Source organism: Balaenoptera musculus, chromosome 2 (assembly GCF_009873245.2).
Source record: "Balaenoptera musculus isolate JJ_BM4_2016_0621 chromosome 2, mBalMus1.pri.v3, whole genome shotgun sequence".
NCBI classification, from domain to species: Eukaryota; Metazoa; Chordata; class Mammalia; order Artiodactyla; family Balaenopteridae; genus Balaenoptera; species Balaenoptera musculus.
The window spans coordinates 171,151,241-171,178,860 of NC_045786.1; the positions used below are offsets into that span (position 1 = coordinate 171,151,241).

At 44.4% G+C, this 27,620-nt stretch overlaps 1 protein-coding gene across 1 annotated transcript; it reads left to right on the plus strand.

The window, feature by feature from the left end:
• Positions 1-251: 251 nt before the first annotated feature.
• Positions 252-27,620, plus strand: YY1 (YY1 transcription factor). The gene is made up of 5 exons (XM_036841522.1): positions 252-1,527; positions 15,509-15,671; positions 23,626-23,686; positions 25,405-25,563; positions 26,396-27,620. Exons 1-5 carry the CDS (start codon positions 855-857, stop codon positions 26,576-26,578), a joined length of 1,239 nt encoding a protein of 412 aa, XP_036697417.1. The 5' UTR covers positions 252-854; the 3' UTR covers positions 26,579-27,620.

Genomic DNA, 27,620 nt, shown 5'->3' on the forward strand with positions numbered 1-27,620 from the left:
CCCTCGCGGCCCCCGGGCCGCCCACCGGCCGGGACCCTGCGTTCGGTCGGCCCCGCCCTGCCCCGCAGGCCCCCTCCCCCGCGGCGCCGGGGGCCGCGCGGACGGCTCACCGGCTCCAAGGCGGCGGCTGCAGCGTCGACGCCCCGCTCCCGAGTGCGGCCCGGGCCCGGGGCGGCGGGCTCCGCAGCTGTGGCACCGCGAAGGGCGGGGGCCGCGCGACTCGCGGCGGCTGCGGCGGCTGCGGCGCGCTGACGTCACGCGCAGCGGCAGCCAGCGCGCGCGGAGGCCGTCCCCGCGGCCCCAATCCGGGAGGAGCCCGGGTTGAGTGGGCGGGGCCGCGGCGGCGAACGGGCAGATCGATTGGCAGAGGAGGAGGAGCGAGAGGGCGAGCAGGCAAGTAGGAGCGAGGCGGGGCGGGCCGAGGCTGCACGGAAGTCTCGCGAGGCCGAGCCTGAGCGGAGTGTGGCGGCGGCGGCGGCGGCGAGATCTGGGCTCGGGGTGAGGAGTTGGTATTTGTGTGGAAGGAGGCGGAGGCGCAGGAGGAAGGGGAAAGCGGAGCGCCGGCCCGGAGGGCGGGAGGAGGCGCGGCCAAAGCGGGCGGCCGAGGCGCGGCGGGGCGCCGGGGCGAGCAGCGGCCGAGCGAGCGCGGGGCGCACCGAGGCGAGGAGGCGGGGAAGCCCGCCGCCGCCGCCGCCGCGCCCGCCCCTTCCCCCCGCCGCCCGCCCCCTCTCCCCCCGCCCGCCCGCCGCCTTCCTCCCTCTGCCTTCCTTCCCCACGGCCGGCTGCCTCCTCGCCCGCCTGCCCGCAGCCCCGGAGCTGAGGCCGCCGCGGCCGTGGCGGCCGAGCCCTCAGTCATGGCCTCGGGCGACACCCTCTACATCGCCACGGACGGCTCGGAGATGCCGGCCGAGATCGTGGAGCTGCACGAGATCGAGGTGGAGACCATCCCGGTGGAGACCATCGAGACCACGGTGGTGGGCGAGGAGGAGGAGGAGGACGACGACGACGAGGACGGTGGCGGCGGCGACCACGGCGGCGGGGGCGGCCACGGGCACGCGGGCAGCCACCACCACCACCACCACCACCATCACCACCCGCCCATGATCGCGCTGCAGCCGCTCGTCACCGACGACCCGACCCAGGTGCACCACCACCAGGAGGTGATCCTGGTGCAGACGCGCGAGGAGGTGGTGGGCGGCGACGACTCGGACGGGCTGCGCGCCGAGGACGGCTTCGAGGACCAGATCCTCATCCCTGTGCCCGCGCCGGCCGGCGGCGACGACGATTACATTGAGCAGACGCTGGTCACCGTGGCGGCGGCGGGCAAGAGCGGCGGCGGCGGCTCGTCGTCGTCGGGCGGCGGCCGCGTCAAGAAGGGCGGCGGCAAGAAGAGCGGCAAGAAGGGCTACCTCGGCGGCGGGGCCGGGGCGGCGGGCGGCGCGGACGCGGGCAACAAGAAGTGGGAGCAGAAGCAGGTGCAGATCAAGACCCTGGAGGGCGAGTTCTCGGTCACCATGTGGTCCTCAGGTGAGCGCCGGCGCGCGCCGGCCCCCAGAATGTTTTTGTTTTGAAGGGAAGCCATGTTTTATGTGTGTGATGGGCGCCGCCATCTTCTTCGCGGGGCAAGTATGGCGGCCCCAAAAGATGGCGGGCCGCGGCGGGGGCGGCGGGCGGCGGCGCGGCGAAGATGGCGGCGGAGGCGCGGCGCCGCCCGCTAGGCCGCAATGGCGTAGTTTCCTCGGGCGGGGCGGGGAGGGGCGGGGCGTGCTCGGCCAACAGTCGGCCCGGGGCCCGTTGTCCGCGGAATCCGGCCGGCCGGCCTCGAGGCCGTCTCCCCGCGAGGCCCGGGGGCGCGGGAGGGCGTTGGCGGGGCTGCGCGGCCTGGACCTCGCGCCCTGGCCGCCGTCTTTCCCCGGCCTTCCTCTGGGGGGCGTCGCTGCCCCGGCTCCGCCCCCGCCCCTTCCCGGAGCCTCAACTACTCCCGGGAGGCGCCTTCCGAGGGGGGCGGGGGCGCCCGCCCGGCCCTCCTTTCGCCCGCCCCGCGCGCAGGCCGGATCCTGCCCGCGGCCGCGCTCCCCGCGCTCGCCTCGCCTCGCCTCGCCTCGGCGGGGCGGGACTTGGGCGGCACGTCGAGCTCGCGTGTGTGCGGGCTCGGCGTCGGCGGGGCCTGTCACCGCGCTGCGGCGAGGGCCTCGCCTCTGCTCCCCCCGCGGCGCCTAGTGAGAGGGGCCGCGGGTTTTTGCAGATTGCTCTCAGTCCTGGGCGTTTGGGGGAGTTTTCTTTCCTTTCTTAAGTATTTGGCTTTTTCCAGGAAGGCTGGTTAGTTACACAGCTAGGAACGTTCGCCACTAAATTGATCAAGTAAAGTTGCCAGATGCTTTTTACTTGATAGAAAACTCCTTATTTTTCCCGTGAAAAGAAGGATTCTGGAAAGGGTCTTTCTACTGTTTTAGTACTGCTTTGAACGAGGGCCAGAAAAAATATCTGGGGCAGAAGAGCCTTATCTGCATATGTAAATCTTTCTGTTTTTACTTCGTAACTGGTGTTTTCAAGTCGTTATCCTATTATCTTATCCACAGGCTATCTTGTTAAATTGTTGGAATAGTAAATAGACTGAGAATAATCCTGCGGTAACTAGTTAACCTAGTAGCTGTGATAATTAGATTTAAGTGGTAGAATACTTTACGCCATAGTTACTCCAGCGCTGTCTAATAAATTCTCACAATTGGATGGGGCCTCAAAATGTGGTGAACGTTGAGTATTGAAGCGTTGTTAACATTCTCAGGAACGAATGAAATAGGCGAAAAGTCTGGACTGAGAAGCTGGTCTGGTTGTATCGTATCGACCGAAAGCCCCAGGCGGAGGTAACTAAAGCTGGATGGATCTGTGACTCAGGACTGAGCGAAGGAGCGGAGGTTCTGTCAAAATGTAATAGCAAGTGCTAACAGCGCTGCTGTTCTGGATTTCGGAGGGCCTGGTAGAACTGCCAGTACTTTGAGTTTAGCAGGGGCTATAGGTTTCAATGAAACATATACTTGAGTACTTAAAAGGTTATCAAAAGATCCCTTCTGTATGCATTCTGGTAGCGCAGAGTGATTGCACAGTGATCGTGTTGGAACTAAAAGCCATGTTTTCCCATTATTAATCGGAATGGAATAAGGGAGGGGTGTTGGTTATTGATGAGTTTGCTGAATTCGGGATATCGTTTGAAATTAGATACTTGGGTAAAGATACATTAACCACATAAAGCTATATTTACTTTTTCTCACGGTATGGTCATGTTGGCTTTATAGTAATTAAGAAAACCAGGGTATTTTATATATTCTGCATTTGAGCTTACCAAATTGTTAACCCACTTCTCCATACTCAGAAAACTTGGTGATGTAGGCTTTACTTGAAGTGGTACATATCAGGTTAGCTTAAAAGTCATTATTTTCTCTCTGCAAGTGGTTGCTACAGGGTTGTACAGTTTAGGGGTATTTTAATGTCCATTTCTTTAAAGAGTTACTTGTCTGGCATGTATGGTTGGTATCTTTTGAATGGAACAGCAGAAAGGGAATCTAGTAGTTCTGTAGTAGAGTAGTTACAGATCTGAAAGAGTCCCTAGAGATCTGCTTTTTTTCTTTTCTTTTTATTGACATCATTCCCACGTGCACAGTTCGGTTGTTTTTACTGTATTCAGCAGTTGGTGCAATCATCACCACTATCTAATGCCAGAACATTTTTATCATCCCAGAAAGAAACCCCATAACTGTTATTCCCCACCCCCACCCCCCCAAGCCCTTGGCAACCACTAATCTTACTTTTTCCCTGGATTTGCCTGTTCTGGACATTTTGTTTGCATGGAATCATATAATATGTTGCCTTTTGTGTCTGGCTTAGTCTGTTTTCAAGATTTCATCCAAGTTGTAGAATGTGCTTCTTTCCTTTTTACGGCTGAGTAATATGCCATTGTAGAGCTAAAACAGCAGGAGCTGCTTATTTTTGCAGATGAGAAAAGTAAGGTCTAGTTAAGGCTGAATATGTTTTAATATTTAATCACGGTTTAACTGTGTTTTGAATAGTTTTAATCCTTTGCTTTAAGGCCCATGTTTGTTTTTGCTTTTTTTCCCTGGCATGTAATTAATGAACATTTCATTGTTGCCAGATATAGGGCATAGTATTATGTATTTTTTTTTTCCCTAGATGTTCATCACTATAATTTGGGAGCGACATCCTCATTTGTAGAACTTATTAAAAACTAAACCACTTAACTAAATCACTGGGTCGAGTAGGAAAGCTAACAATAAGAGCTGAGTATTTAAAACATTTAGTTTTGAGAGAAACCTAAGAAGGCTTTCAAATCTTGAGGTTTCAGGTAGTTAGAATTTGTGACCTTCACTCGAGGCTGTTGGTATTTTAACTATCTTCGGTTAGACCAAATATAGAAGTGCTTTGTGCTAGATCGAGTAAAACATCTCAGAGCAGAAAACCATTGACATTAGAATCAGCAAATTGAAAGAAAGTCACAAAGTATTAAATTTTTTGTCACTTTTATATATTCAGAAAGTTCAGGTTTGCCAAAAATTACTAATCCTAACCATTCCATTCGCTATTTTGCCTTTTTTACCATGCTCTTTATCACTAAGGAGAGATGCCATAAATGTAAATTCCCATGGAGCCAAGCCCAAGAAACCCTCCAAAGTAATCATGTCAACCCCATGACCTACAAAGGGCAGCCTAAGTCATAGAGCCCAATGCCTAACCTGGTAGCTCTGGAAGCCTGGCTTACTGATAAGCCTCGGTGCTGTCAGGTTGCGTCTCCCGATTATTAACCCTCCCTCCCCACCACCTCCAGTCAACAGCTGTCTCCCCCAGTAGGAAAAGAAAAATCCGTGTCAGAAGAGGCCACGGCTCCTGACCTACCTACAACTAGCATTTTAGGCTTTTGGAAGAGAATGAATAATAATTTTTTAAAGTATGCCAGACTCCTGGGTTGATATTTACAAAAAGCCTTTCTATTTGTTTTGATGCCTGCTTTAGTAAGATCAGTTTTATTTATTTAAAAAATTATTTTGGCTGCGTTGGGTCTTCATTGCTGCGCGCGGGCTTTCTCTAGTTGCAGTGAGCGCGGGCTTCTCATCGCGGTGGCTTTTCTTGTTGCGGAGCATGGGCTCTAGACGCTCGGGCTTCAGTAGTTGTGGTACGCAGGCTCAGTAGTTGTGGCGCACGGGCCTAGTTGCTCCGCGGCATGTGGGATCTTCCCTGACCAGGGATTGAACCTGTGTCCCCTGCATTGGCAGGCGGATTGTAAACCACTGCGCCACCAGGGAAGTCTGATCAGTTTGTTTTAAGGCTGGGAAATTCAGGGCCCACAACAGGTTAGTAGCAAAAACAATTATCAAGAACGAACATTTCCTAAGATCTACGTTCTTTTGTCATCTCATGACCTTCTATTTCTAGGTGACCAATTTATAAACTGCTCTCACTACTTCCCATGGGAAGAGTGAACAAAAGTGAAAACTTTTTACAGTTTTTAAATCTGAACATTTACCAGTGAGTTGTGTCCTATCGTATTATTGGATAAACACACAAACATTGTATTTTCAAAATGTGGCATCAGAAACACTACCTGGATGTTGAAGAAAACATTCATGTCATTACTGTTAGCAGACTCTTAGGAAGATGTGGGCAGCTCTTGGAAGTTAGTTGACTCTGTTGTGTAAGGTTGTGCCTTCCTATTTATGGTGGACTTCACAGGTCAGGAGAGGAGCCATTTCCTAGTCCTAGGTGTCTTGTGTTAGTAGCTCCCATTCTGTTTAGCTTTGTGATTAATTATCAGTAACAGCAAGCCCAGTGGTTTCTGGGAATCTTATTAGTAGCAGCATCAAATTTCCCTTTAGAGGGCACTGACCAGAGATCTGACCTTGGCATATCTTAACTTCTGACCTTGGGATCTTTGTAAAATGACTTGTTGGAGTAGGGGGACCCCAAAAGGCATTTTTCATTTCCTTTACAGCAAAGAAATTCTACTCCTTTCTGAATTCTTATGTGACAAAAGGAAGCAGTACACTCAATTTCTTAAAGAAAACTACCCAATTTTAACATGATCTGGTGAGATAATAGGAACTCTCTTGAGTAAAATTCATAGTAACTATTCAGTTACTTTAATCTTACAGTGTGGTTTCAGATATGAATAAACATTAAACTAATGTAAATGGTTGTGATGGGCTCTTTTCTTTCTTGCGTAAGTTATTCCCCTCAAATATAAGAGCTGAGGGGCAGGGAAAGAGGCACTGTTGTGCTAGGGGCTGTTCTGTGGTGTCCGGACCCTGTCTCCTCTCCTAGGAGAGCCGTAAACTTCAGGTAGAATTTCTAGCGTCTCAGAGTATCACACTCTTAAAAACACTCCGAAGTGTCTTTCTCCTTTTCCAGTTCTCAACTCTGCTCCCTTCTTTCCCCTTTTTGTCTTCTAGATTTTAAGCACCCAAAAAAAATAGAAGCTGCTGCCATGACTCCAAATTGAGAGTTGGTTTTTAATTTTTTATTTTGTTGATAACTCACTTGTAATTTGTAGTAATACATATGGTTATTATACTAACTACGTTTTTATAGATTCTTGACAAGGACTGAATACAGACTGCTGGATTTTACTTCTGGGGATCTGACTGGATCACACACACACTATTCCTTTCTGAATTAGAGTCTAAGGCTTAAATTATGTGAATTCACTCCCTTGCCTAAAAATCCCTCAAGCACAACAGTGTGGATATACTTGATAACCACTGAACTGTAAATTTAAAAATGGTTATTAGAATGGTACATTTTATGTTTTATATCTCCACACACACATCACCATCATCATCATCCCAGAGACATACTATTGCATTCAGTAAAATCCAAACTTCTCGTAACCTGCCAGGCCACACATGATTTGGCCCCTGCTTTCCTTCCTGACTTCCTTCCTTGTCCCTATGCTCCCATTATGCTCCAACCTTCCCAGCCTTCTTTCAGTTTCTTGAACTTGTTGCTTTGCACTTACTCTTACCTCTGCTTCCAGTGCTCTGACCCCAGATGTTCACCTTCTTAGTGCCATCTGTTTTTCAAGTCTCAGCTCTCAGAGGCCTACCCTTTCATCCTTTCAAATTAGCACCCCCCTTGCCATCATTCTCTCTCAACCCTGTTTTATTTTCTTTGTAGCACCGCCTGAAATTGTCTTGCTTTTATCTTTTAACTTGCTGCTTGTCTACTTCCTCTAGAGTGTAAGTCCTGGGCTGTAACCCTGCAGCCTTAACGGTGGTACAAGGCACATAGAAGATTCTCAGTAAATAACTGAGTGAATGAGTACATGGAATTGTGCTATAAGGCAGATCCTAGCCTAGAGTCCAAAATACCACTCTTACCTATTACTCCTTTCAGAAAAGGAGTAGTAAGTGTGAGGAGAGGGTAGAGAAGCATTCCTTTTTTAGAAAAAGCATGGACTTTAGTCAGTTCTAGATTCAAGTCCTGGATCTACCACTTACTGTGCCTCTTTAGATACACTACTTGGCATTTCTCCCCCGCCCCGGCCACGCCATGCAGCATGTGGGATCTTATTTCCCCACCAGAGGTCGAACCCGCACCCCCTGCAGTGGAAGCGCGGAGTCTTAACCACTGGACCACCAGGGAAGTCCCACTACTTGGCATTTCTGAGGCTTGATTTCTTCAACCAAAAACTTGAGGTTAATACCATAAAGGTTTTGTTTGAATTGAGGAATGTGACAGTTGCTGGCATGAAACAGGTACTCAGTAAATGATAGTATCCCTGCCTAAGGTCTCTGCTAGTGGGGAAAAGTGGAAACAGCCTATGTCTGATTTTTTGTTGCTTAGCAATGAATCTCAAGTATTAGCTCTCCCCCATTTCGGTGAAGGTTTGGCTTGATGGCGGTGGTGAGTAGATAATGTCATTTTGGTCAAAAGTTACCTAGAATGGTCAGACCAAAGTTAATGGCCTAAGATGGAAGGTGTGGAGAAACAAAATCTAGCCAACCCACAAATAAATAAATAAATAAATAGGGAAGTAGGTAAAGTAATATGTAAATTGGTGAAAATCAGGATCACAGAAAAAAAGGAAGCATTAGGGTCAACCCTAATGAGCTTCCTGGCAATCAAGATAAATAAGGAAACTATACTACTGTTAGCTGATTCTAAGATAGAAAAACTTCTGAGGGAATCAAACTTTTCTTAGGACTGAATTCTGAAATAAACTGTTTTCTATATGAAGGGGCCCACTGAGTGATAGCAATGCACAGATTCCAGCTAGTATAGTGTCAGATTTCATGTAGTGTCTCGGAGCAGCCAAAAGACTTAAATGTAACCTAATTGAAGGTGATTCTTTACTTGCTTACTATAGTTTTTAAAAGTTTAACATTCTTTAAAAACCATAAGCATAGGACCTACTCTTCCCCTTAGGCCCAGGAGGGAGGGCAAAGTGGAATAAAGGTTTTTCGTTTGTTTGTTTTTTGGAATAAAGGTGTTTTTGCACACCTCTTTTCCAGACACCATGGTTCCCATTTAATGTGTTACCTTGTTTCAGCCTTATATATGATAGGTGGTCTACCCTTTAATAAATAAGGAAACCAAAGAAGGCTCAGTGATAGCAATGAGAGGCCTCTTGAAGGAAAGAGATCTTGATCTGGGCTTTGGAAAGCCCAGATGGGGGATGAGAGGTGGGCAAGAAGGGAAGGAGCGTTGTGTTTGTTCACATACCTTTTATCAGACATTGAATAACACTGCAAGCAAACCAGTTTGGTGGGAGCATGGAGGGCACGTGAAGCTCCACTTTTGAACCTGTTTTCTAGGCCTGTAGAGTGCGCCCAGCCTTTACATTTAGTTCCTTAGTCATTTCTTTTTGACTGTAAATGGTTTGAGTCTCTTTGCTTTGCCTCTCAAACGACTGAGAGTGGCTATAGCTTTGGTAACTTAGAAACTGAATAGCTAAGAGACAGGAACTTATTTATGTACCTTTTTAACCTTTTGAATAGGTCCATGTACAGAAAAAAGAATGTTTTTAAAATGTGAATGAATAGATTGCCCTGCGGAAACAATTCAAAGTGTGCCACCCCATTCCTGGATGATATTGGCTAGAGTTTGTTTTTCCAACACCTTCCATCTTAGGCCTGGTTGTTGTAGGTCATTTGCCTCTAGCCGTAGTGTTAGTGAGCATGGGAATCATCTAATCCACACTTTTGACTAGAAGTTTTCTCAATATTACATTTTTCCTACCACCCTACTTCTTTGAATCAATGACTTGTTTTCTCAGCTTTTTCCAAACAGGAATTCTGAGATTTCATTTTCATTTGCTCTGCCCAGTTGCGTTGTATAATCACAATTATAAGTTTAAGTCACGTTGATTATAGAAACCGATTTTTTTGTTTGTTTTGGAGTTTAGTGGATTTACTATGTTATGTTAGTTTCAGGTCTATAGAAACTGATTTTGGTGACACTTCTAATGTGGATTAACCCTGTCCCCTTGAAACAATGAGATAATTAAGTCCTACCCTCAAGGAAAACTCCAGAGGAGAATATACAAAACAGATTTTAAAGCAAATTTAGATACTTTGTTTCATGAACATGCTTTACTTTGATGTGTATTTGTTTGTTTGTTTTTAATTTATTTTATTTTATTTATTTTTGGCTGCGTTGGGGTCTTCGTTGCTGCCCGCGGGCTTTGTCTAGTTGCGGTGAGCGGGGGGCTACTCTTTGTTGCCATGCGCGGGCTTCTCATTGCCGTGGCTTCTTTTGTTGTGGAACATGGGCTCTAGGCGCTCGGGCTTCAGTAGTTGTGGCTCGAGGGCTCTAGAGCGCAGGCTCAGTAGTTGTGGCGCACGAGCTTAGTTGCTACGCAGCATGTGGGATCTTCCCAGACCAGGGCTCGAACCCGTGTCCCCTGCGTTGGCAGGCGGATTCTTAACCACTGCGCCACCAGGGAAGTCCCTTGATGTGTATTTGATAATTACTCCATTGCCAGTCACTAGAACTCAGTAACACATATAAGAAGATTGGTAATCAGAGCTGATCAGTTAACACCTTCGTCCTCCTCCATACAGCGAAGTCTATCTCAGTAGCAGTTCTGAAATGGAAGGGACGTAATAATGGCCGCCGCGGGCAGTGAAAATCTGTATTTGAATACATATTATAATAGTAAAACATTTTAAAATAAAATTGTACAAAAAGAAAAAATGAATTAATACTTCTCACTTACATTTTTTGAGCAAAGAGGGAAGCTTATGTACATATGGTCTGTAAATGCAGTATTTGTCTTTTAGTGCATCATAAATTTCTATTTGGCAAAAACTTCTGAAGATTTTCTTTGCAAAAATCAGATAAAATGGCCAAATTATAAACAGTGACATAATTTGATCTGTTGCTTTAATATGTGTCCAGTTCTTGGTGGAAATGAGGCAGACATCTTTGATTTCTTCTGGCAATAGATCCTAGCATCTTTTGTCATTTCTCTAGTAGTCTTCTTTGAAATGTGATTTTTTTCCCCTATATATATAAATAGTTTATTTTCTTAAATTTTGCTGTTGAATAGTTAACAACCCTCTGTTTTACAGTTTCTGTGCACTGGTCTTCAAGGAGTTCTCCAAATTAACTTCCATGAAATACAGTGTTTGTTAAGGAATAAGTAAGAAATGTGATGATAATATGAAGTTTTAAGTATATATTATGAAAGCATACAGTAACCACAGCAATTATTTAGAACTTAGACCAACAGAAGTTTTTTTTGTTTTGTTTTTTTTTTAAGGAAAGAATATCATTGACATTGTTTTTGAAGTGCAAGTATATAGTGATAATCAAAAGCAGACTGACGTTTAATCAGTTTAATTACGGTTTTTAAAACGATGTACAGATCATGCACTTACTGTGTGTACTTCAGGACAGATTGCTTTCACTGTGTGCCACTTTCACTTGGTGTGTCACTGATTAAGATTCTCATTAGACAAAGGTGGTTTTCTCTCTCCATCTGAACATATCTCTTCAGTCTCCTTTGCAAAGTCCTCATTCTCAATATTGGAATTACACAGCTTTTGGTTCTGAGCCTTTTCTCTTTCTATATTTTTTTTATAGATAAGATATATTTCTGCAGCTTTAAATGCAGTTTGTATGCCAGTGATTCCCATTATATTTCTCTCCAAGCTAATTTCTTCTTATCCCCAGTACGTAGCTATTTTTTACCTCCTTGAGGTCTGCCCACTAGGTGTCGCACAGTTAGCTAGTGGAACCAAACCAAAGTGGGATTCCAGATCCTCTCCTGCAGATTGTCTCTTCCCCCATTTTCCATCTTAGCTAATGACACCACTGTCCTCCACGAAACACAAACAAGAAACTGAGATGGCATACTTGACATCCCTCTTCCACACCCCCACCGGTCTGATTCATCACCGAGCCATGTTCATTCCTCCTCCACAATAAAACTTGAATCTAACCTGTTTTGTTTTGTTTTGTTTTTTAAATAAATTTATTTATTTTATTTATTTATTCTTGGCTGCGTTGGGTATTCATTGCTGCACGTGGGCTTTCTCTAGTTACAGCGAGCGGGGGCTGCTCTTCAGTGCGGTGCACGGGCTTCTTATTGCGGTGGCTTCTCTTGTTGCGGAGCACGGGCTCTAGGCGCGCGGGCTTCTGTAGTTGTGGCACGTGGGCTTATTTGCTCCATGGCATGTGGGATCTTCCCGGACCAGGGCTTTGAACCCTTGTCCCCTGCATTGGCAGGCGGGTTCTTAACCACTGTGCCACCAGGGAAGTCCCATGTATTCTAATTCTTAATCATTTGATTGTTTTCTGGGTACTTTATATTCTTTTTTTGTATATATATAAATTTATTTATTTATTTATTTATTTTTGGCTGTGTTGGGTCTTCGTTTCTGTGCGAGGGCTTTCTCTAGTTGCGGCGAGCGGGGGCCACTCTTCATCACGGTGCGCAGGCCTCTCACTGTCGCGGTCTCTCCTGTTGCGGAGCACAGGCTCCAGACGCGCAGGCTCAGTAGTTGTGGCTCACGGGCCTAGTTGCTCCACGGCATGTGGGATCTTCCCAGACCAGGGCTCGAACCGGTGTCCCCTGCATTGGCAGGCGGATTCCTAACCACTGCGCCACCAGGGAAGCCCGGTACTTTATATTCTTGAATGTTGGAACTAAGAACTGATCCTCAAGAAGTATTTCCTCATTCGACTTCAGTTTGTGTCACCCCAAAATTCATATGTTGAAGCCCTAATCCCTGATGCAATGGTATTTGGAGGGTGGGGCCTTTGGAAAGTTATTAGGTTATAAAGCCCTCATGGATGGGGTTAGTGCTCTTATAATAAGAGACAGAAATTATGTAATGTGATGAGAAATGGTGTGTATGTAAGGATACAACAAGAAGACATCTGATGTCTGGGAGCCAGGAAGAAGGGATTCAACGGGCTGGCACCTTGATCTCCCGAACTGTAAGGAATCCATTTCTGTTTAGGCCACCCAGTCTAGAGTATTTTTGCTATAGCAGCCGGAACCGACTGAGACAGCTTCCCTCGCCAGAATGTAAGTCCCATGAGGGCAGAGACCTGGTTTTGTTTCTGCTGCCTAGAACAGTGCCAGGCTCACAGGAGGCCCTCAGTATTACGTGTTGAACTAATACAAGGAATGGTTGAGCCTGTGATTCCTTTATGCCAAGAGTTCAGCTTCCTTTCTGCCCCAGCACACTTGAGACATCATCCTTATCAGTGGCTTGCTCAGAGCAGCAGTGATTCTCAACCTTGCCATCATTCTTGTATTTATTAGAAAGATACAAACAAGAATGTCTCTTCACTGTGAGAAGAAAAATCGTTTCAGTGAAGAAAAATAGCCCCCCTACCCACCAGTTTATTTCGATACCACTAGAAAGTTGATGTGGTAGTAGTTGTGCCTAGGCTGGAGCGATCAGAGGGTAAAGGAATTATCACAGCCCTGAGAAAAGAAATGAGAGAACCTGGTCACAGTGCGGAGTCCCAGCTTTGTAACTTGTGATCGATAACCACATTTCCTGTTCTTTTTTAGTAATGCATCCAGCTGGGTTTTCTTAGGCTTCTTCATATGTAAATGGGTAACCTGGGTTATATTATCAGGTTCTTTCTAGTTCCAAACAAGAGGCCGCTGAGCCTAACAGTAAAGCGCGCAGGTCTTAGAGTTCACCCCTGTTACTCACTAACTGGTTAACCCTGAGCAAGTTACTTAACCTCTCTGTGTCTCTGCTTTCTCTTCTGTAAAATGAACTTGCTAATTTGCCCACTTCATAGGGTAATATGTGCAGTGATTAAAATAGTGCCTTCCCAGAAACATTCAATATAACATGTCAGCTGCTATTATATTCTGTGGTTCCTTGTAATGACCTATAATGTTCCCTAAAGTGAAGAGCGGTGGGAAAGGAGAAGCATTTAAAGTTTAAAACTGTTGTAGTCTGTGCTTTGCATTGTGAAGCAATTTGATGGAGAAGCAGAAATTTTCAGTTAGCATTGAGAGTTTTGAAGCATTCTATTGAGAGTTTTGAAGCATTCTATTTTCTGCTTTAGTCACCAAAGTAGTAGAAGACTGGTTGGTTTTGGTCTCTGGGCGCTTCACTCTAGTTTGAGAGACAAGGCCAACAGAAGTTCAAAACAGCATGATTTAGAGTTCATCAATGTTATTATTCAGAAATAATCCAGGAATTCAAAGGTAAGAATCTGAGGTTGGAGCGATGAAATCAGCCAGCCCTTAGAGAATTTGAGCTAGACTCCAGAGGGTAGGCTGGGTTTGGAGAGAGGTGATGAGAAAGAGGAAAGGGAGAAACTCCTTATTCTTACTGAATATTTCCTGCCAAGCACTTCTGAATTAACCTGTGTGAAAAACAGGCTGGTTGGAATATAGAGGGCATGTACAAAGGAGAAATAAAATACTAGATATGGTAAAATGAGACCAGACAGCATTAGGACCCAGAATGGTCAGTAGGATTTGGTGTCTAGAATATAGGGGACTCATTGTGGGGGTCAGTATTCCTTTTTTTTTCTTTTTTTTTTTTTTTTAACCTGTTGGATTTGTGATGGTATTAGAACATATAAGTAGAGCTCTCCTACATTCTTTGAATACATTTTTAATTTATTTATTTATGTATTTTTCTTTATTTCTTTGGCTGCGTCGGGTCTCAGTTGTGGCACGCGGGGTCTTTGTTGAGGCATGTGGGATCTTCTGCCGCCACGCGGGGGCTTCTCTAGTTGTGGCGTGCGGATTTTCTCTCTCTAGTTGTGGCACACGGGCTCTCTCATTGAGGCACACAAGGTCAGTAGTTGAGAGGTCCGTGGGCTCAGTTGCCCCGAGGCATGTGGGATCTTAGTTCCCCAACCAGGGATTGAACCCATGTCCCCTGCATTGGAAAGTGGATTCTTTACCACTGGACCACCAGGGAAGTCCCTGAACCCATATTTATTGAGGACCAACCTACATGCCGGCTCAGAGCAAGGCTCTAGGGATACATGGGGATGAAAACGGACAAATATCCCTGTCCTCGTGGAGTTTACAGTCTAGTGGGAGTGGGTGACAGAAATCACACAGCTATGAGTACACATTGTAGTCAATAAAAATTGCACAGGTAAAGGCCATGAGGTTAGGGTGGATGGGCCATGGTACATTGGAGGAACTTAAAAGGCCAATATAGCTGGAGCTAAGAGTGAGGGGAGAAGAGTGAAGAATGAGGAGGCTGGAGCGGTAGGCAAGAGGCTAGCTAAGAGGTGAAGGCTAGAAAATCAGACCTGAGTCAGCGTTGCAGAGTTGGTGGTTAACAGGAAGTGTGTGTGGCGGACAGAAAGCAGAACTCTGAGAAGTGGTAGGAGGAGAAGCAAGGAAGCCGAAGATAAGCCGCCGGTTAGAGAAGTGGGCGTAGAACCCGGAAAAGTGGGTGCTGAGGACAGTAATGGCCAACGCTTCTCACTAGGCTAAGAAGGAACACTGAGGGAAAGGTTGTTGACTTTGGCATTGAGGATTTTGGTGACCTTCAAGCAGAAACAGGGTTTTAAGAGATTGAGGAGAAAGACTGGTTGGGTAAGAGGTAACGGCTGTAAATCCCCCGTTTAAGAAGCTGCTAAGGAAAGCGTTTTTTTTTTTTTTAAAGAAATTCACGTTCTTTTATTTATTTATTTATTTATTTATGACCGTGTTGAGTCTTCGTTTCTGTGCGAGGGCTTTCTCTAGTTGCGGCAAGTGGGGACCACTCTTCATCGCGGTGCACGGGCCTCTCACCATCGCGGCCTCTCTGTTGCGGAGCACAGGCTCCAGACGTGCAGGCTCAGTAATTGTGGCTCACACGGGCCCAGTTGCTCTGTGGCATGTGGGATCTTCCCAGACCAGGGCTCGAACCCGTGTCCCCTGCATTGGCAGGCAGATTCTCAACCACTGCGCCACCAGGGAAGCCCGAAAGCGTTTTTTATAGTTTTAAAAATGTGTTTGCTTACATATACTTCTTTACTCAGCTAAGACGATCCATCTTATGATGTTTTTCAGATGAAAAAAAAGATATTGACCATGAGACGGTGGTTGAAGAACAGATCATTGGAGAGAACTCACCTCCCGATTATTCAGAGTATATGACAGGAAAGAAACTTCCTCCTGGAGGGATACCTGGCATTGATCTCTCAGATCCCAAACAACTAGCAGAATTTGCTAGGTAAGTTATAAGAACTTTTCCTTTCTTTTAGTTAAAGAAAGTACTTGAGTGTTGCCAGCTGTGTTTTTTGGTGCCTAAGTTACAATAGTGGTTTGTATTCTTGCTCTAGGGAAGCTTCTGAAAACAAAAGCAGTTGGTTTTTATTTTCAGTAGTAACTATGCTATGAATGTAAGTGGCAACATTTTAGATTTGAATAAGATGAAGCAAATACCTACTCTTTCATTCTGTAATTGATGTTGCTGTGAATAAATAAAATTGCACATAATTTGTTTGGAAATGGATCTTTACACTGCCTCCTGGCCTCTTTGTATACATTTTAAATTTGCGTGTATTGTCCTGGTCTGAAGCTGCTGGAGGCCTGGGTCTGTACTGGATTTGTACAGCTGACCGCTGGAAAGGGCTTCATCAGTTCCGATTTCAGCATGTCATCAGTTAGGCTCCCGGTGTTTTGTTGATTTAAGCTGGCATGACAGGAAGAGATCAAATATTTAGGGCCAGGACCCTGTGCCCGACTATCCAAGGTGAGGAGCAGGAAGGAAGGTCTGAACCCAGTGGTTGTTTATTTGTTTTGCCTGAAACCAGCCAGATTCCTATAGAAACCTTGGCCCCTTTTTACATTATTTTCTAGTATAGTTTGGCAGTTTTTATAAGGACGTGAGAAAACCCACACAGATGTAAAATTTTAAATAAAATGAAATGAACTAATAAAATCTAGAGTAGGAAGTATACTCCTTTTCCCTACTTGAGGTTGAATGGAACCTGGAACAGCCCAGGAAATGGAGGCAAAGACAGAATCAGTAAGAAAGAAATCTTTGTGCTCTCCTGTCCTGTCTGACAGAGTGGAGCACCTTTCCCACCCACCCCCACCCCCCACCCCGTCTCTTGAGAGCAGAGTAGGGAAGAGCTGGAGACCCTGGGGTGTCCTGGTTTCTCCCAGCCCGCCAAAAACAAGCTGGGCGGCCTCTGGCCATTTGGAACCTCAGTTTCTCCACATGTCATGTGGGTATAAGAATACCATTGTGCTTCGATAAAAGGATCTGTACCCTTTTCTCCTTTCCAGTGAAACTGTAGTTATAGGGAATATAAACATTAATTTATTTCTGATTTATCATGGCTTTAAAAAACTGAAGGCCCTATCCTTTTGTTAATGACACCGTGTTCCAGCTTTTATTGCTGTTTGTATTTTAAATACAGATATGTGAATTAAATATTAACTGCCCTGCTCCCCTCCCCACCAAAAGTACAAATAAAAATGGAATCTGTAGGATACATAGTTAGCAGTGAGGTCAAGAGTTTTTGGACAGATTGAGCCAAATATACCTGTGTTTATTAATGTTGTCATGTGTTCCTAAAGTTAGTCACATCTTCCTTATGGTACTCAGATGTATTGGGGTATGGGCTGCTATTCCAGGGATAGAGAGGTGGAACACGGGAATCAAGGAGAGCTTTGTGGTGGGGGCAGCGTTTGATTTGGGCCTTGAAGAACATGGAGTTCTGACGGTGGATGGGGTTTTCATGGTGGGGCCTCCATGCCAGAACAACATGAACACAGAATACATACTCACTATCCAGTATATATTCAGAAAACAGAAGTAGTCAAGTTTGGCTGTGAATTAGGGTGCTTACAAGGAAATGACTGGGTTTAGGTAAACGTAAACCAGATCATTAGAGCCTGTGAATACTGGGCCAAGATACGAGCTCTTTAGTATGTAGTAGACAGCTGGTGAAGGTTTTTTTGAGCAGTAGAGAAGGGGTTGTATGATCAGAGATTTAATTTGAGAGAATTACTTTTCAGCTGTATCCAGGCTGGATGGGTGCAGGGACACCCAGGAAGTGGGAGAAACCAGTTGAACAAGAGCTCATGAAGGCCTGAGCCAGAATTGTGGCGGGTGGCGGTCAGACTATGTAAATGTGAGTAAATGTGACAGAGATGACAGGAGACAGTGGAAGACAGAGACAGGTTGGCTGTATGTCTACAGGGAGGGGCAAATGCACATTAATTTTTTTTAAAGGCACATTAAAAGCTTTGCTCCATAGGTGACAGGGAAATTGGGAGAGGGTGCTGGTTTGGGGTTCAGAGTATGCAGTGTTTGGTTTTAGATGCTGAAGAGACATCCGTGCTGGACTTGAGGTGGATTCAGGAAGTAAGTTAGGGCCAGAGCCATCTGATGGGGAGTGGCTAAGAGCGTGAGAGTGTTCTGTAAATAAGCTCTTGGCGGGGGCAGTAGGAGGTTTTGGAGAGAAAAGAGTAAAGTCTTGGGAAGGCCCTTGTATTCAGAACCAGTGACAGAGCCAAAGGATCATTCAGACAGGTAGAAGACTCAAGAAAGTAAGTACAGGGGACTTCCCCTGGCAGTGTAGTGGTTAAGACTCCGTGCTTGCACCGCAGGGGGCACGGGTTCCACTGCACCTCCCTGGTTAGGGAGCTAATAAGATCCCACATGCCGTGGGGTGCGGCGAAAAAGGAAAAGAAGAGAAAAGAAAAAGGTAAGTACAGCATTCCAAGAGCCAGTAGAGTTTCCAGAAGGGCCAAGAGAGGGAAGAATAAGTATTTCTCTAAATAATATATTGTGAAGTAATTCTGGTGGAGGAGCAGAGGGCTGAGGCAAGGTTTTGCCGAGAGGTGGGGCCCATGGGTAGTGGGCAGTAGAAGTGATGAGGTGTTGGTGGCCCTTAGCGTGGTTCCCCTTGCTGGAGAATTGGGTCAGCAATCTTAAAGCTTGTCCCCAGTTCTCTGAACAGAAACTCCAGGATGTTTCAGCTCTAAACTCAGGCACATGTTGCTAAAAGCTTCCGGAGAGAAAAGATAGGTCTACAAAAGGATGATAATTAAACCTGAATGAGAATTTTCTTCAACAGCAATAGATAGTTAGAAGACAAAGGAGCAATGTTCTGAGATTTCTGAGGAAAATTATTGTAAACATAGAATTCTTGATCCAGCAAAGCTATCAGTCCAACACAAGGGCAAAACAATGGCAATTTTAGACACCTAAGGATTCATTTTATGTTGCATGCCTCCTTTCTGAAGAGGTTACTTGAGGGTGTGCTCCAGTACAATGAGGATGAACATCAAAGGGAAGACTTCCTAAAGAATACAGTGAACAGAAAATCAAGAAGACTGCTGTGCAACAGGCTGGAAAACTTGTTCAGTTTAGAATAGGAAGTCAGTGGGTTGTAAGAATTTCTTCAAGAAAAGTCCATTTCATTCAGTAGTGGATAGAATGAGCAAGAAGCTAGAAGATCTTGGTAGTATGGGAAAGAGTCTTCTAAAGAAGAGAAGATAGTCAGAAACTCCGTGACAAGGGTGGCAGGGTTAAGAAAACCATGGCCTAAAAATGGGGCATAATTTTAACAATATTTAAAGAGAGAACACTCATTTGACTTGACTCTAGGAAAATTCTCTCCTTGGTAACTGAAGCTCTACTGTATTGGACTTGGAGAGCATGAAATATGATCCTAGCACACAGTCAAATTCTTTAGTAAGCATTACTTATGTAATTACCTGAATATAGTGTGTGTTATTTTCTTTTATAATCAGCCTGTTAAAGATTTCATTTTGTATACAGAATAGAATGTAATCTTGCTCCCCTTGACAACATGTACAAAGTAAAGGTACAGGATTTGGGCAGTTGTGAGGTTGGGCTCATTCTCGTCCCCATTTTCCATAGTATCTCTTGAAAAGATGATGTAAAACCAAATAAATCTCTCTAATTGGGCAGTGGTGGTGAGAAATAGTTGAGCCCGGAATGCCCTATTCTGTTAGGGCTTCACATTCTGACAATGTAACAGCTGTGAATAGGACTTTCCAGAGACCCCAGAATGGTGACTGGGTCTCAAAGCTGTTGACAAAGAAGCGCCAAGTTTCAAACTGTTGGGGGCCATATCTTATCTTCTTGGCTTATAATAATGCACAGAACTTGTTCTCCTGGCCTCCTCTTTTCATCCATCCCCACCCTGTGACTCAGTTCTCGGCTTAAGGTGGCATGTTAGTTGCTTTCCCCGCCCCTCCATATACTGGGGTGGTAGGATTCTGGACTGGACTTGGAACTGACCAAAGAATGTTCAGGTTCCTGCTGTACTGAGCCTAGACCACTTAGTAAATCACTTAGTGTGTGTGAACAAGTATAAGAAATGATGACTTATTTGAAAGTCACGGTATTGCGGAGGTGGGACTATGGTGATTTTGTTCTTTCTTGAAATGTCTTTTTAGTAAATACTTCAAAAATTGGTCAGTGGGTGGGACCTGGAGAATTCTGTTCCCTGATTAAATTGTGTGCATTTTTCATTAACTAAACTTAGCCCTTTGGAAACCTTCTGTGCAGGAAGATGAGAATAACAAGTGGTTAGGTCAGTCCCAAGTTGGTGGTGGTTTGTTGTGGTTCACTACCCACCCTGAGACTTTTTCACTGGTTTGATATAAAGATGAAGTGTGATGGTGGAGCTGAAATGCCGTAAAACCCCTCAACACCACGTGAACGTACACTAAGAGAGAACCCGTTGAACAAACTTGGGCTCGTTTGCGTTTGTCTTAGGCGACACAAAGAAGGGAGGTGAACGGTGCTTGCAGACGGTAGCGCTGTTACACAGGGCCTTCTGTCCCGTCAGCACAGCTGGTTCCAGTCTGGAGTCAGCTAAGCTGCTTATTTTCATTCAAGAATCACTTCTTCAGAAATGTTTCATCTTGGCTTCTGGGACATTTACAGATTTAACTTAGTCAGAACTTCTGGTTTACATAATGCCCTGCTGAAAATTGTCCAGGAAATTCCTGCAGCTTGTGGTACTGGTGTCCAGCCTTTACAATGTATGCAGAATGGCAGAGTGTAAAATCAGCAGTCACGTCACAGGGCACATAGTCTCTATTTTTAATTGAACAGGAAACTTTTGTTGCCTACCTGGCCCCTCCATATAATTTCTAATACATGGAGGGGGCCTTTCCACTTTACCTGTGCTGTTCTTTCTCAGTCTCTCAGTCCTTTAGTTGACAGTGGTGGTTTGGAGCCACCAGTACCTTCTGGGTTGTTAAATACAACTGGCATTTTTGTAAGGAATGAACTCAGTTTTTGCCTAGGCGCATTTAGCACAGGTTGGCGGTAATAATAGCCGTCATTTCTCAAGAGCTTAACGCACATCATCTCTTAATTTTCACAGCTCTAAATAGGTAGCATTAATACCTTTTTACAGAATAAGAAACTGAGGCTGAGAAGTTAAGTGATTTGCTCAAGGTCGTGCAGCTGGTTGAAGCCAGCACCCAGTCACACATCCCACTCCGCCTCGTTCATGATGCTAATGCTCTTGTTTGTCACCGTCTCCAGGTCCAGGAGCTTTGTACGTTTCTCCGTCAGTGAGAAACATATCTTGGTTACTTGTGACTGACTAGTTTGGGTGGGTCAAGAAGGTATTCTAAGTAGTAGGATATAATTTTAGTCTTTTTAAAAAATTACTCTCTTTTTTAGGATTTCAAATATATATATATTTTTTATTTTGTAGGTTTATGTACCAATTGTTGCCACAAAGATTTTTAGTCTTTACTCACAAAACAGAACACTTTCAATCTAGGCACGCTTGTTTGGAAAATGACCTTTTTAGTGTTTGCATTCGAATATAATGTAAAAGGTACCTGCATATACTGCCTCACTTGCCACTCTGAAGTGAAGAAGAGTGATTTGCTCAGGAGCTTAAGAGTGGCTGCAATTAAATACCTCCACTTCCTCCTTGAGTCCAAGGGTGTTTGCCCAGATGCGTTTTAAACTCTCATTCTAAAATTAATTATATTGCTAAATATTAGCACACATTTTAAAAACGACATTTTAAGAAGAAATACCACTTAATAACATTCAAAAAATAAATCAAGAGTTGGGTGAATGGCACATAGGACTGTTCTCTTTACTTTTGTGTATATTTGAAATTTTCCATGATAAAAAAAATTTAAGTTCCTAGGAATGAATTTAAGAAAATTTGTGAGGTCTGGGGACCCTCGTAGGTAACTGGGCCACACCTATCCTACGGGCATAGGCATTTCACTGCCATTGTCCCCATGTTCGAGCCCTAAGGTGGGTGGAAAAGGGGAAAGGTTGTCAGTATGACGTATTTGTCAACCCAGTGAATGTGTTTTTAAAGTCAGAGTTTTTTGTTTTTGAGATAATTTGCATACAGTAAAATTCACCCTCTTTTAGGTTAGTACCATTCTATGAATTTGGACAAAGACAATCATGTAGTTATCTTCACAGCCAAGACAGCATTTGAGTGGAATCATCAAAGAGTAAACATCTTAATTGGGAAGATTGAAGCTTGGTTCTTAATATACAGTTCTTATTATTAACATTTGATTGGAGTAGAACCCTGTCGTATGAATCACTATTATTTTTCAGACTCTGTTATTATAACCTCCAGGTGGCGCAGTGGCACCAAATTTTTGTTGTACCTGGTTTTGTGAACTCAGACCCAAACTGTATTTAAGGTAACATAGGCTAGTTCAGAGCCCTGTACACAGCAGGCACTTAGAAAATGTTTGCTAACTGATGTGGTAATCTTCCAAGTACAAGAAAGAACAAGTATCTACCGGGTTGGACTGGGGAGGATACCAGACTGAAAACGTTCTCTTAGAATTCCAAGTAGGAAATTTCTACTGTCTTGAACAAACTCCTTAGAGATAAGTTATAGCTACCAGATGAATTGTTTCACGTCTGCTCATCCAGGGCGTGGAAAGTTTAAGGAGGTGATTTCATGAGTTCAGGTTTTATAAAGTAAGGAGCGTCAGGGAATCCTTTTCTCAGACCAAGAGTGAAGAAGGATGATACTGTTAGGGCCTTGGCTCCCTTAAAGATGACAGCAGCGATCTTTCACAGTAAAAGAGTGGTGGTGAATTAGCCTACTCTCAGGGAGCATCGGCTTAGTTGTGTATTAAATATGCGTCCTCATACAGGAGAGTGAGATGGCAAAACTAGGGACAAGGACATCGGTTTCAGAGATTTTAAATCTTTTTTTCTAGTTTTTCTAGGAACTCTTAATTTCTCACCCTCTACCACACACAGATCTTTAGGTAGTTTTGGAGAGAAAGTTTTGACAAAAGACCAAAGGTTGGTTCAGTGAAAATAGCAGGTAGGTAAGTTACCAAATAAGCAAGCTCTGGGTAGTAACTCCACAAGCAGGGCTCTCCCTGACCGCCCAAGTGGTCCAAACTATAATCTCCCTCCCATCACCACCAACACCAAAACTAATAGTATGATAAAAATTAAACAGTGTGAAAAGGTTTGGGGGGGTGTTCCCGCCAGTCCCTAGGGGCTCCTCCCAAGAGTAACCAATGCTCACAGTTTGCTGTGTTTCCTTGAGCTATTATACGTATATGTATATAAATAATTCTCTTTTTAAAAGGACTTTTCTGTACCCTTTTTAAAAAATAGTCTATTTTAAAGATCATTTCTGTCAGTATAAGATGGACAACCCCCCCTTTTTTAAGCAGTTGTATAGGATGTATAGTTTTAAGACCCTCCCATATCTTCCTTTTCTAAAGCACCCTTATTATCACAGCAGCTGCTTTTGGATACCTCACTTTGCTTACCTCACTTTGTTCCCACTAGGAGTTTCATCTATGATTTTGGGGCTGTTGGTCTTTTTTATTTTTTAAAGAGTTTGGGAAAAAGAGCAGATACTTAAATCACACAGCTCACAGTGCCATCCTAAGCTGCACCAGCTTATTAGCTGCGAGGCCGTAGGCAGCTACTCGGTCGTGCTTGTGCTTGAGCATACGTACCTGTAGGTGGAAGAGTGCTTCTTCGCAGTCGCAGGTCCTCGGAGAATGTGAGTTTTCTCATCCCTTCCCCTTCACGGAAGCATGTCGTAATCTTAGTTTTTGTACCTATAGGGAAAGCATTTTAGGGACTATATGATTTATGCCAGATGAGTCTACCCATTCCTACAAATCTCTCTCTCTTTTTTTCCCCCCCGTTTGGTAAGAATGAAGCCAAGAAAAATTAAAGAAGATGATGCTCCAAGAACAATAGCTTGCCCTCATAAAGTAAGTAATGCTAGGGGGAAAGTGTTCATTACTGTGAAGGAAGTTTTAGAGAGCTTATAAGAAATCGCACTTTTTATTTCCATCTTCATAATTGAGATTCAGTGAGGAGCTATAATCTGGTTTCTAAATTCAAGAGACTGTATTTTGTGATGTAAGTTTTGTTGTTCCATAAAGGCCACTTAAATTTAAATACTATTAAATGGGGTTACTGTAGGGTGCCAGTGTTTTTATTATCACTGTGTACTGAATATACTCTGTTAGGATTTTATTCTTTTTGGATTGTTAACAAGTCAATCTTAAGGCATTGGGTTGTGTCTCACCCATGGACTTTTATGGGACTGTGGGCTCCTTATGGAAATTTGGAAATCATTTGGGATGTTGCTGAAGTGACCCTAATAAGACTTCATCATTTCCTTCACAATTTTAATTTACCCTGTTAATTGTGTGTTCCTAGGGAGTACTTAATTGTTTTCAAATGTGGCTATTTATTAGTCTTTAATGATAGCCTAAAAAGTACTTTGAGATATTGATTGGGTCTGTTTTAAACTTAATTGGAGGTGAAAATAAAGTATCAAGTAGGTGGTACAGAAAAACAGGAGGGGAGAGATTTTGAATGGAATAAAAAATTTAAAAAAACAACAACAACAGTTGGAGAAGGATAAATTTACTTTCGTGGTCTCACCTCTGATGACTGTGCACCCACAAATTCTTTCTGTCTCTTTTTTTAATGTTCTTGCTCTGGAAATTTTGATATGTAAAAGCATTTCTGTTGAGGCCAAATACTAATAAGCATTTGAAAACAGTTAGGCCTTAAGTGCTCATCTTCTCTCTAGCTTCTCTCTGTACTTCTTTTCCAATAAGATTTTTTTTTTTTTCCAATTCCATTTTCTGAATGGAAACTCAGCCTAGGGGTCAAGGTGAAAAAACTGTGGCGCCCCGTCCCCTTCCCCCCCCCCCCCGCCCCCCTTGCCTGTGAAGCTGTGCAGTGTTGACTCGTGCTGTCCTTCTGTCCTGCTGTCTGGTCATTTCCCCATTCACTCCATTATTGGGCAACAACTGCAGAAGAAATGGTGCAGGACATGCTTCTCCCGAGCACTGCCTACCCATCTGCCTTCCCCCCCCTGCTCTGGTATCAGTTTACCTGCTTCTTTTCCTAGTGTCTCACAAAATAAATTTCTTCTGTAGTTGCCATTCCTTGGAGACCCTCTTGCTTCTTTCTCTGTCAAGAAGGGGAAAGAGGCAAAGAGAGAAGAGGGAACAGTAGGCGATGGAGAATGACAGCCCATTCTTGCAGCACAGAATACGGGGCCCACCAAAGGTAGTGGTGGACGGCCGTCATCTTAACTCCGTTTCTCTCAGGGCTTCTGTTACTTCATCTGGGGGCGTAGCCGGCAGCCAGGGTGTCGGGTTCTACTCCCAGCCTGGCTCCTACTAGTAGCGTGACCTTGGGCAAGTCTACTTAAAGACATCTCTAAGCCTCAGTTTCCTCACTGTAAAACAGAAGTTTGCATTACATGTTAAGGCCTTTTTCAGCTGTTTTTTTGTTTTTGGGGTTTTTTTTGTCGTAAATAATTCAATATTTCTACTGTAACATGAAGTAAAATGTATGTGGGGAGGTTGGGAGGGTCGTTTTATTGTGTCAGTGAAGGCTGTTAAGCGGTAGAATCGTTTGTAACAGTTTGCAGTGTGAACCACTAAGCTTCTCTCTCTGTTCGAAGGGCTGCACAAAGATGTTCAGGGATAACTCTGCCATGAGGAAACATCTGCACACCCACGGCCCCAGAGTCCACGTCTGTGCAGAGTGTGGCAAAGCTTTTGTTGAGAGCTCAAAACTAAAACGACACCAACTGGTTCATACTGGAGAGAAGCCCTTTCAGGTAGAGCCAGCCCCTCCTCCCTCCACTGTCCCCGCAGGTGTAGGCAGGGCGGCAGCAGTGCTGGAGAGACGCCGCCCAGAGAGGCCACAGTGGGGTCCTGGTGACTCACTCGGGGGGCTGCCCCAGCTCTCGACTCCGCCGTGTGTGATCTGTGTGGTACCAGAGACGGGATGTGTCGAGGTGTTCCTGGAGTGTACTTGACGTCAGGAGAAACACGGGATTGCTCGAGAGCAAGCCTAAAACAGAAGTTCTCATGCGTTCACTGTGGGATTAAAGCAGTTTACTTGCTGTGCTTAACTTATTTTTTATAGTATATTGAACTGCTAATTGACAGGGAACTTCTAAAATTTTTGCTGTAGGAGAGTAACTGTGAAAATAGTATTTTGCCTTGTTTTTAGAAGCCCATGAACAAGTGAACGAATTAGCAGGGCAGCTGGTAAATCTAACATGGTTCTTTTTGATACTTGACACCAGAAACCTTCCTAACCATTTGTCTCTTATTATTTGAAATATTTACACAAATGTTAGGACCCTAACATGAGATTTAGGAAGATCCTTGCTGTTTTGCTGAATGTTTCTCTTACTTTGTGTTTAAAAAATTCATGAGGGCTATGCATGGGTCCTAGGAGTTGTCCGGGCAGAGTTACAGCTCCCTGCCCCCTAATTTAGACTGTATCTCAAAAGCTTCCCCCCAGGGCAGGGAGGGGCAAGGAGGGGCAGGGAGGAGCCGAGTGAGGTAGAAGAGGTAGGCTGCTCTCCCCCCAGCAGTGCGCTGCCCCCTCCCGGGCCTGGTTGGAGTCTGAGTGGGTTGTCTCTGGTCTCTCCTCGACAGTGCACGTTCGAAGGCTGCGGGAAACGCTTTTCACTGGACTTCAATTTGCGCACACATGTGCGAATCCATACCGGAGACAGGCCCTATGTGTGCCCCTTCGACGGTTGTAATAAGAAGTTTGCTCAGTCGACTAACCTGAAATCTCACATCTTAACACATGCTAAGGCCAAAAACAACCAGTGAGAAGAAGAGAGAGAAGACCCTTCTCAGCCTCGGGAAGCATCTTCCAGGAGTGTGATTGGGAATAAATATGCCTCTCCTTTGTATATTGTTTCTAGAAAAGAATTTTAAAAATGAATCCTACATACCCAAGGGACATGTTTTGATAAAGTAGTAAAAATTAAAAAAAAAAAACTTTAATAAGATGACATTGCTAAGATGCTCTATCTTGCTCTGTAATCTCGTTTCAAAAACACGGTGTTTTTGTAAAGTGTGGTCCCAACAGGAGGACAATTCATGAACTTCGCATCAAAAGACAATTCTTTATACAACAGTGCTAAAAATGGGACTTCTTTTCACACTCTTATAAATATGAAGCTCACCTGTTGCTTACAATTTTTTTAATTTTGTATTTTCCAAGTGTGCATATTGTACACTTTTTGGGGATATGCTTAGTAATGCTATGTGTGATTTTTCTGGAGGTTGATAACTTTGCTTGCAGTAGATTTTCTTTAAAAGAATGGGCAGTTACATGCATACTTCAAAAGTATTTTCCTGTAAAAAAAAAAGTTATATAGGTTTTGTTTGCTATCTTAATTTTGGTTGTATTCTTTGATGTTAACACATTTTGTATAATTGTATCGTATAGCTGTATTGAATCATGTAGTATCAAAATATTAGATGTGATTTAATAGTGTTAATCAATTTAAACCCATTTTAGTCACTTTTTTTTTCCGAAAAATACTGCCAGATGCTGATGTTCAGTGTAATTTCTTTGCCTGTTCAGTTACAGAAAGTGGTGCTCAGTCGTAGAATGTATTGTACCTTTTAACACCTGATGTGTACATCCCGTGTAACAGAAAGGGCAACAATAAAATAGCAATCCTACAGAAAGAATATGGCAGAAAAAGATCTGTAAGCACAGTCTTATTTCCTTTTGTTGTCCAGAATAATTATAATTCTTGAGCCTCCCAGAAATTGGAAGTTAAATAAAGCAACTCAAGTTTCCTTTATTTTGCACTCAATTACAGTGACTTGTGATTAAAGCAATGCATGGATATTTTAA

What these genes read in the sequence shown, in the direction of transcription:
- YY1 (XM_036841522.1), top strand. Translation starts at nt 855, where the DNA reads ATGGCCTCGGGCGACACCCTCTACATCGCCACGGACGGCTCGGAGATG. An exon ending in GGTCACCATGTGGTCCTCAG is followed by an intron (nt 1,528 to 15,508) that starts GTGAGCGCCGGC and finishes GATGTTTTTCAG; the next exon opens with ATGAAAAAAAAGATATTGAC. An exon ending in CAATAGCTTGCCCTCATAAA is followed by an intron (nt 23,687 to 25,404) that starts GTAAGTAATGCT and finishes CTCTGTTCGAAG; the next exon opens with GGCTGCACAAAGATGTTCAG.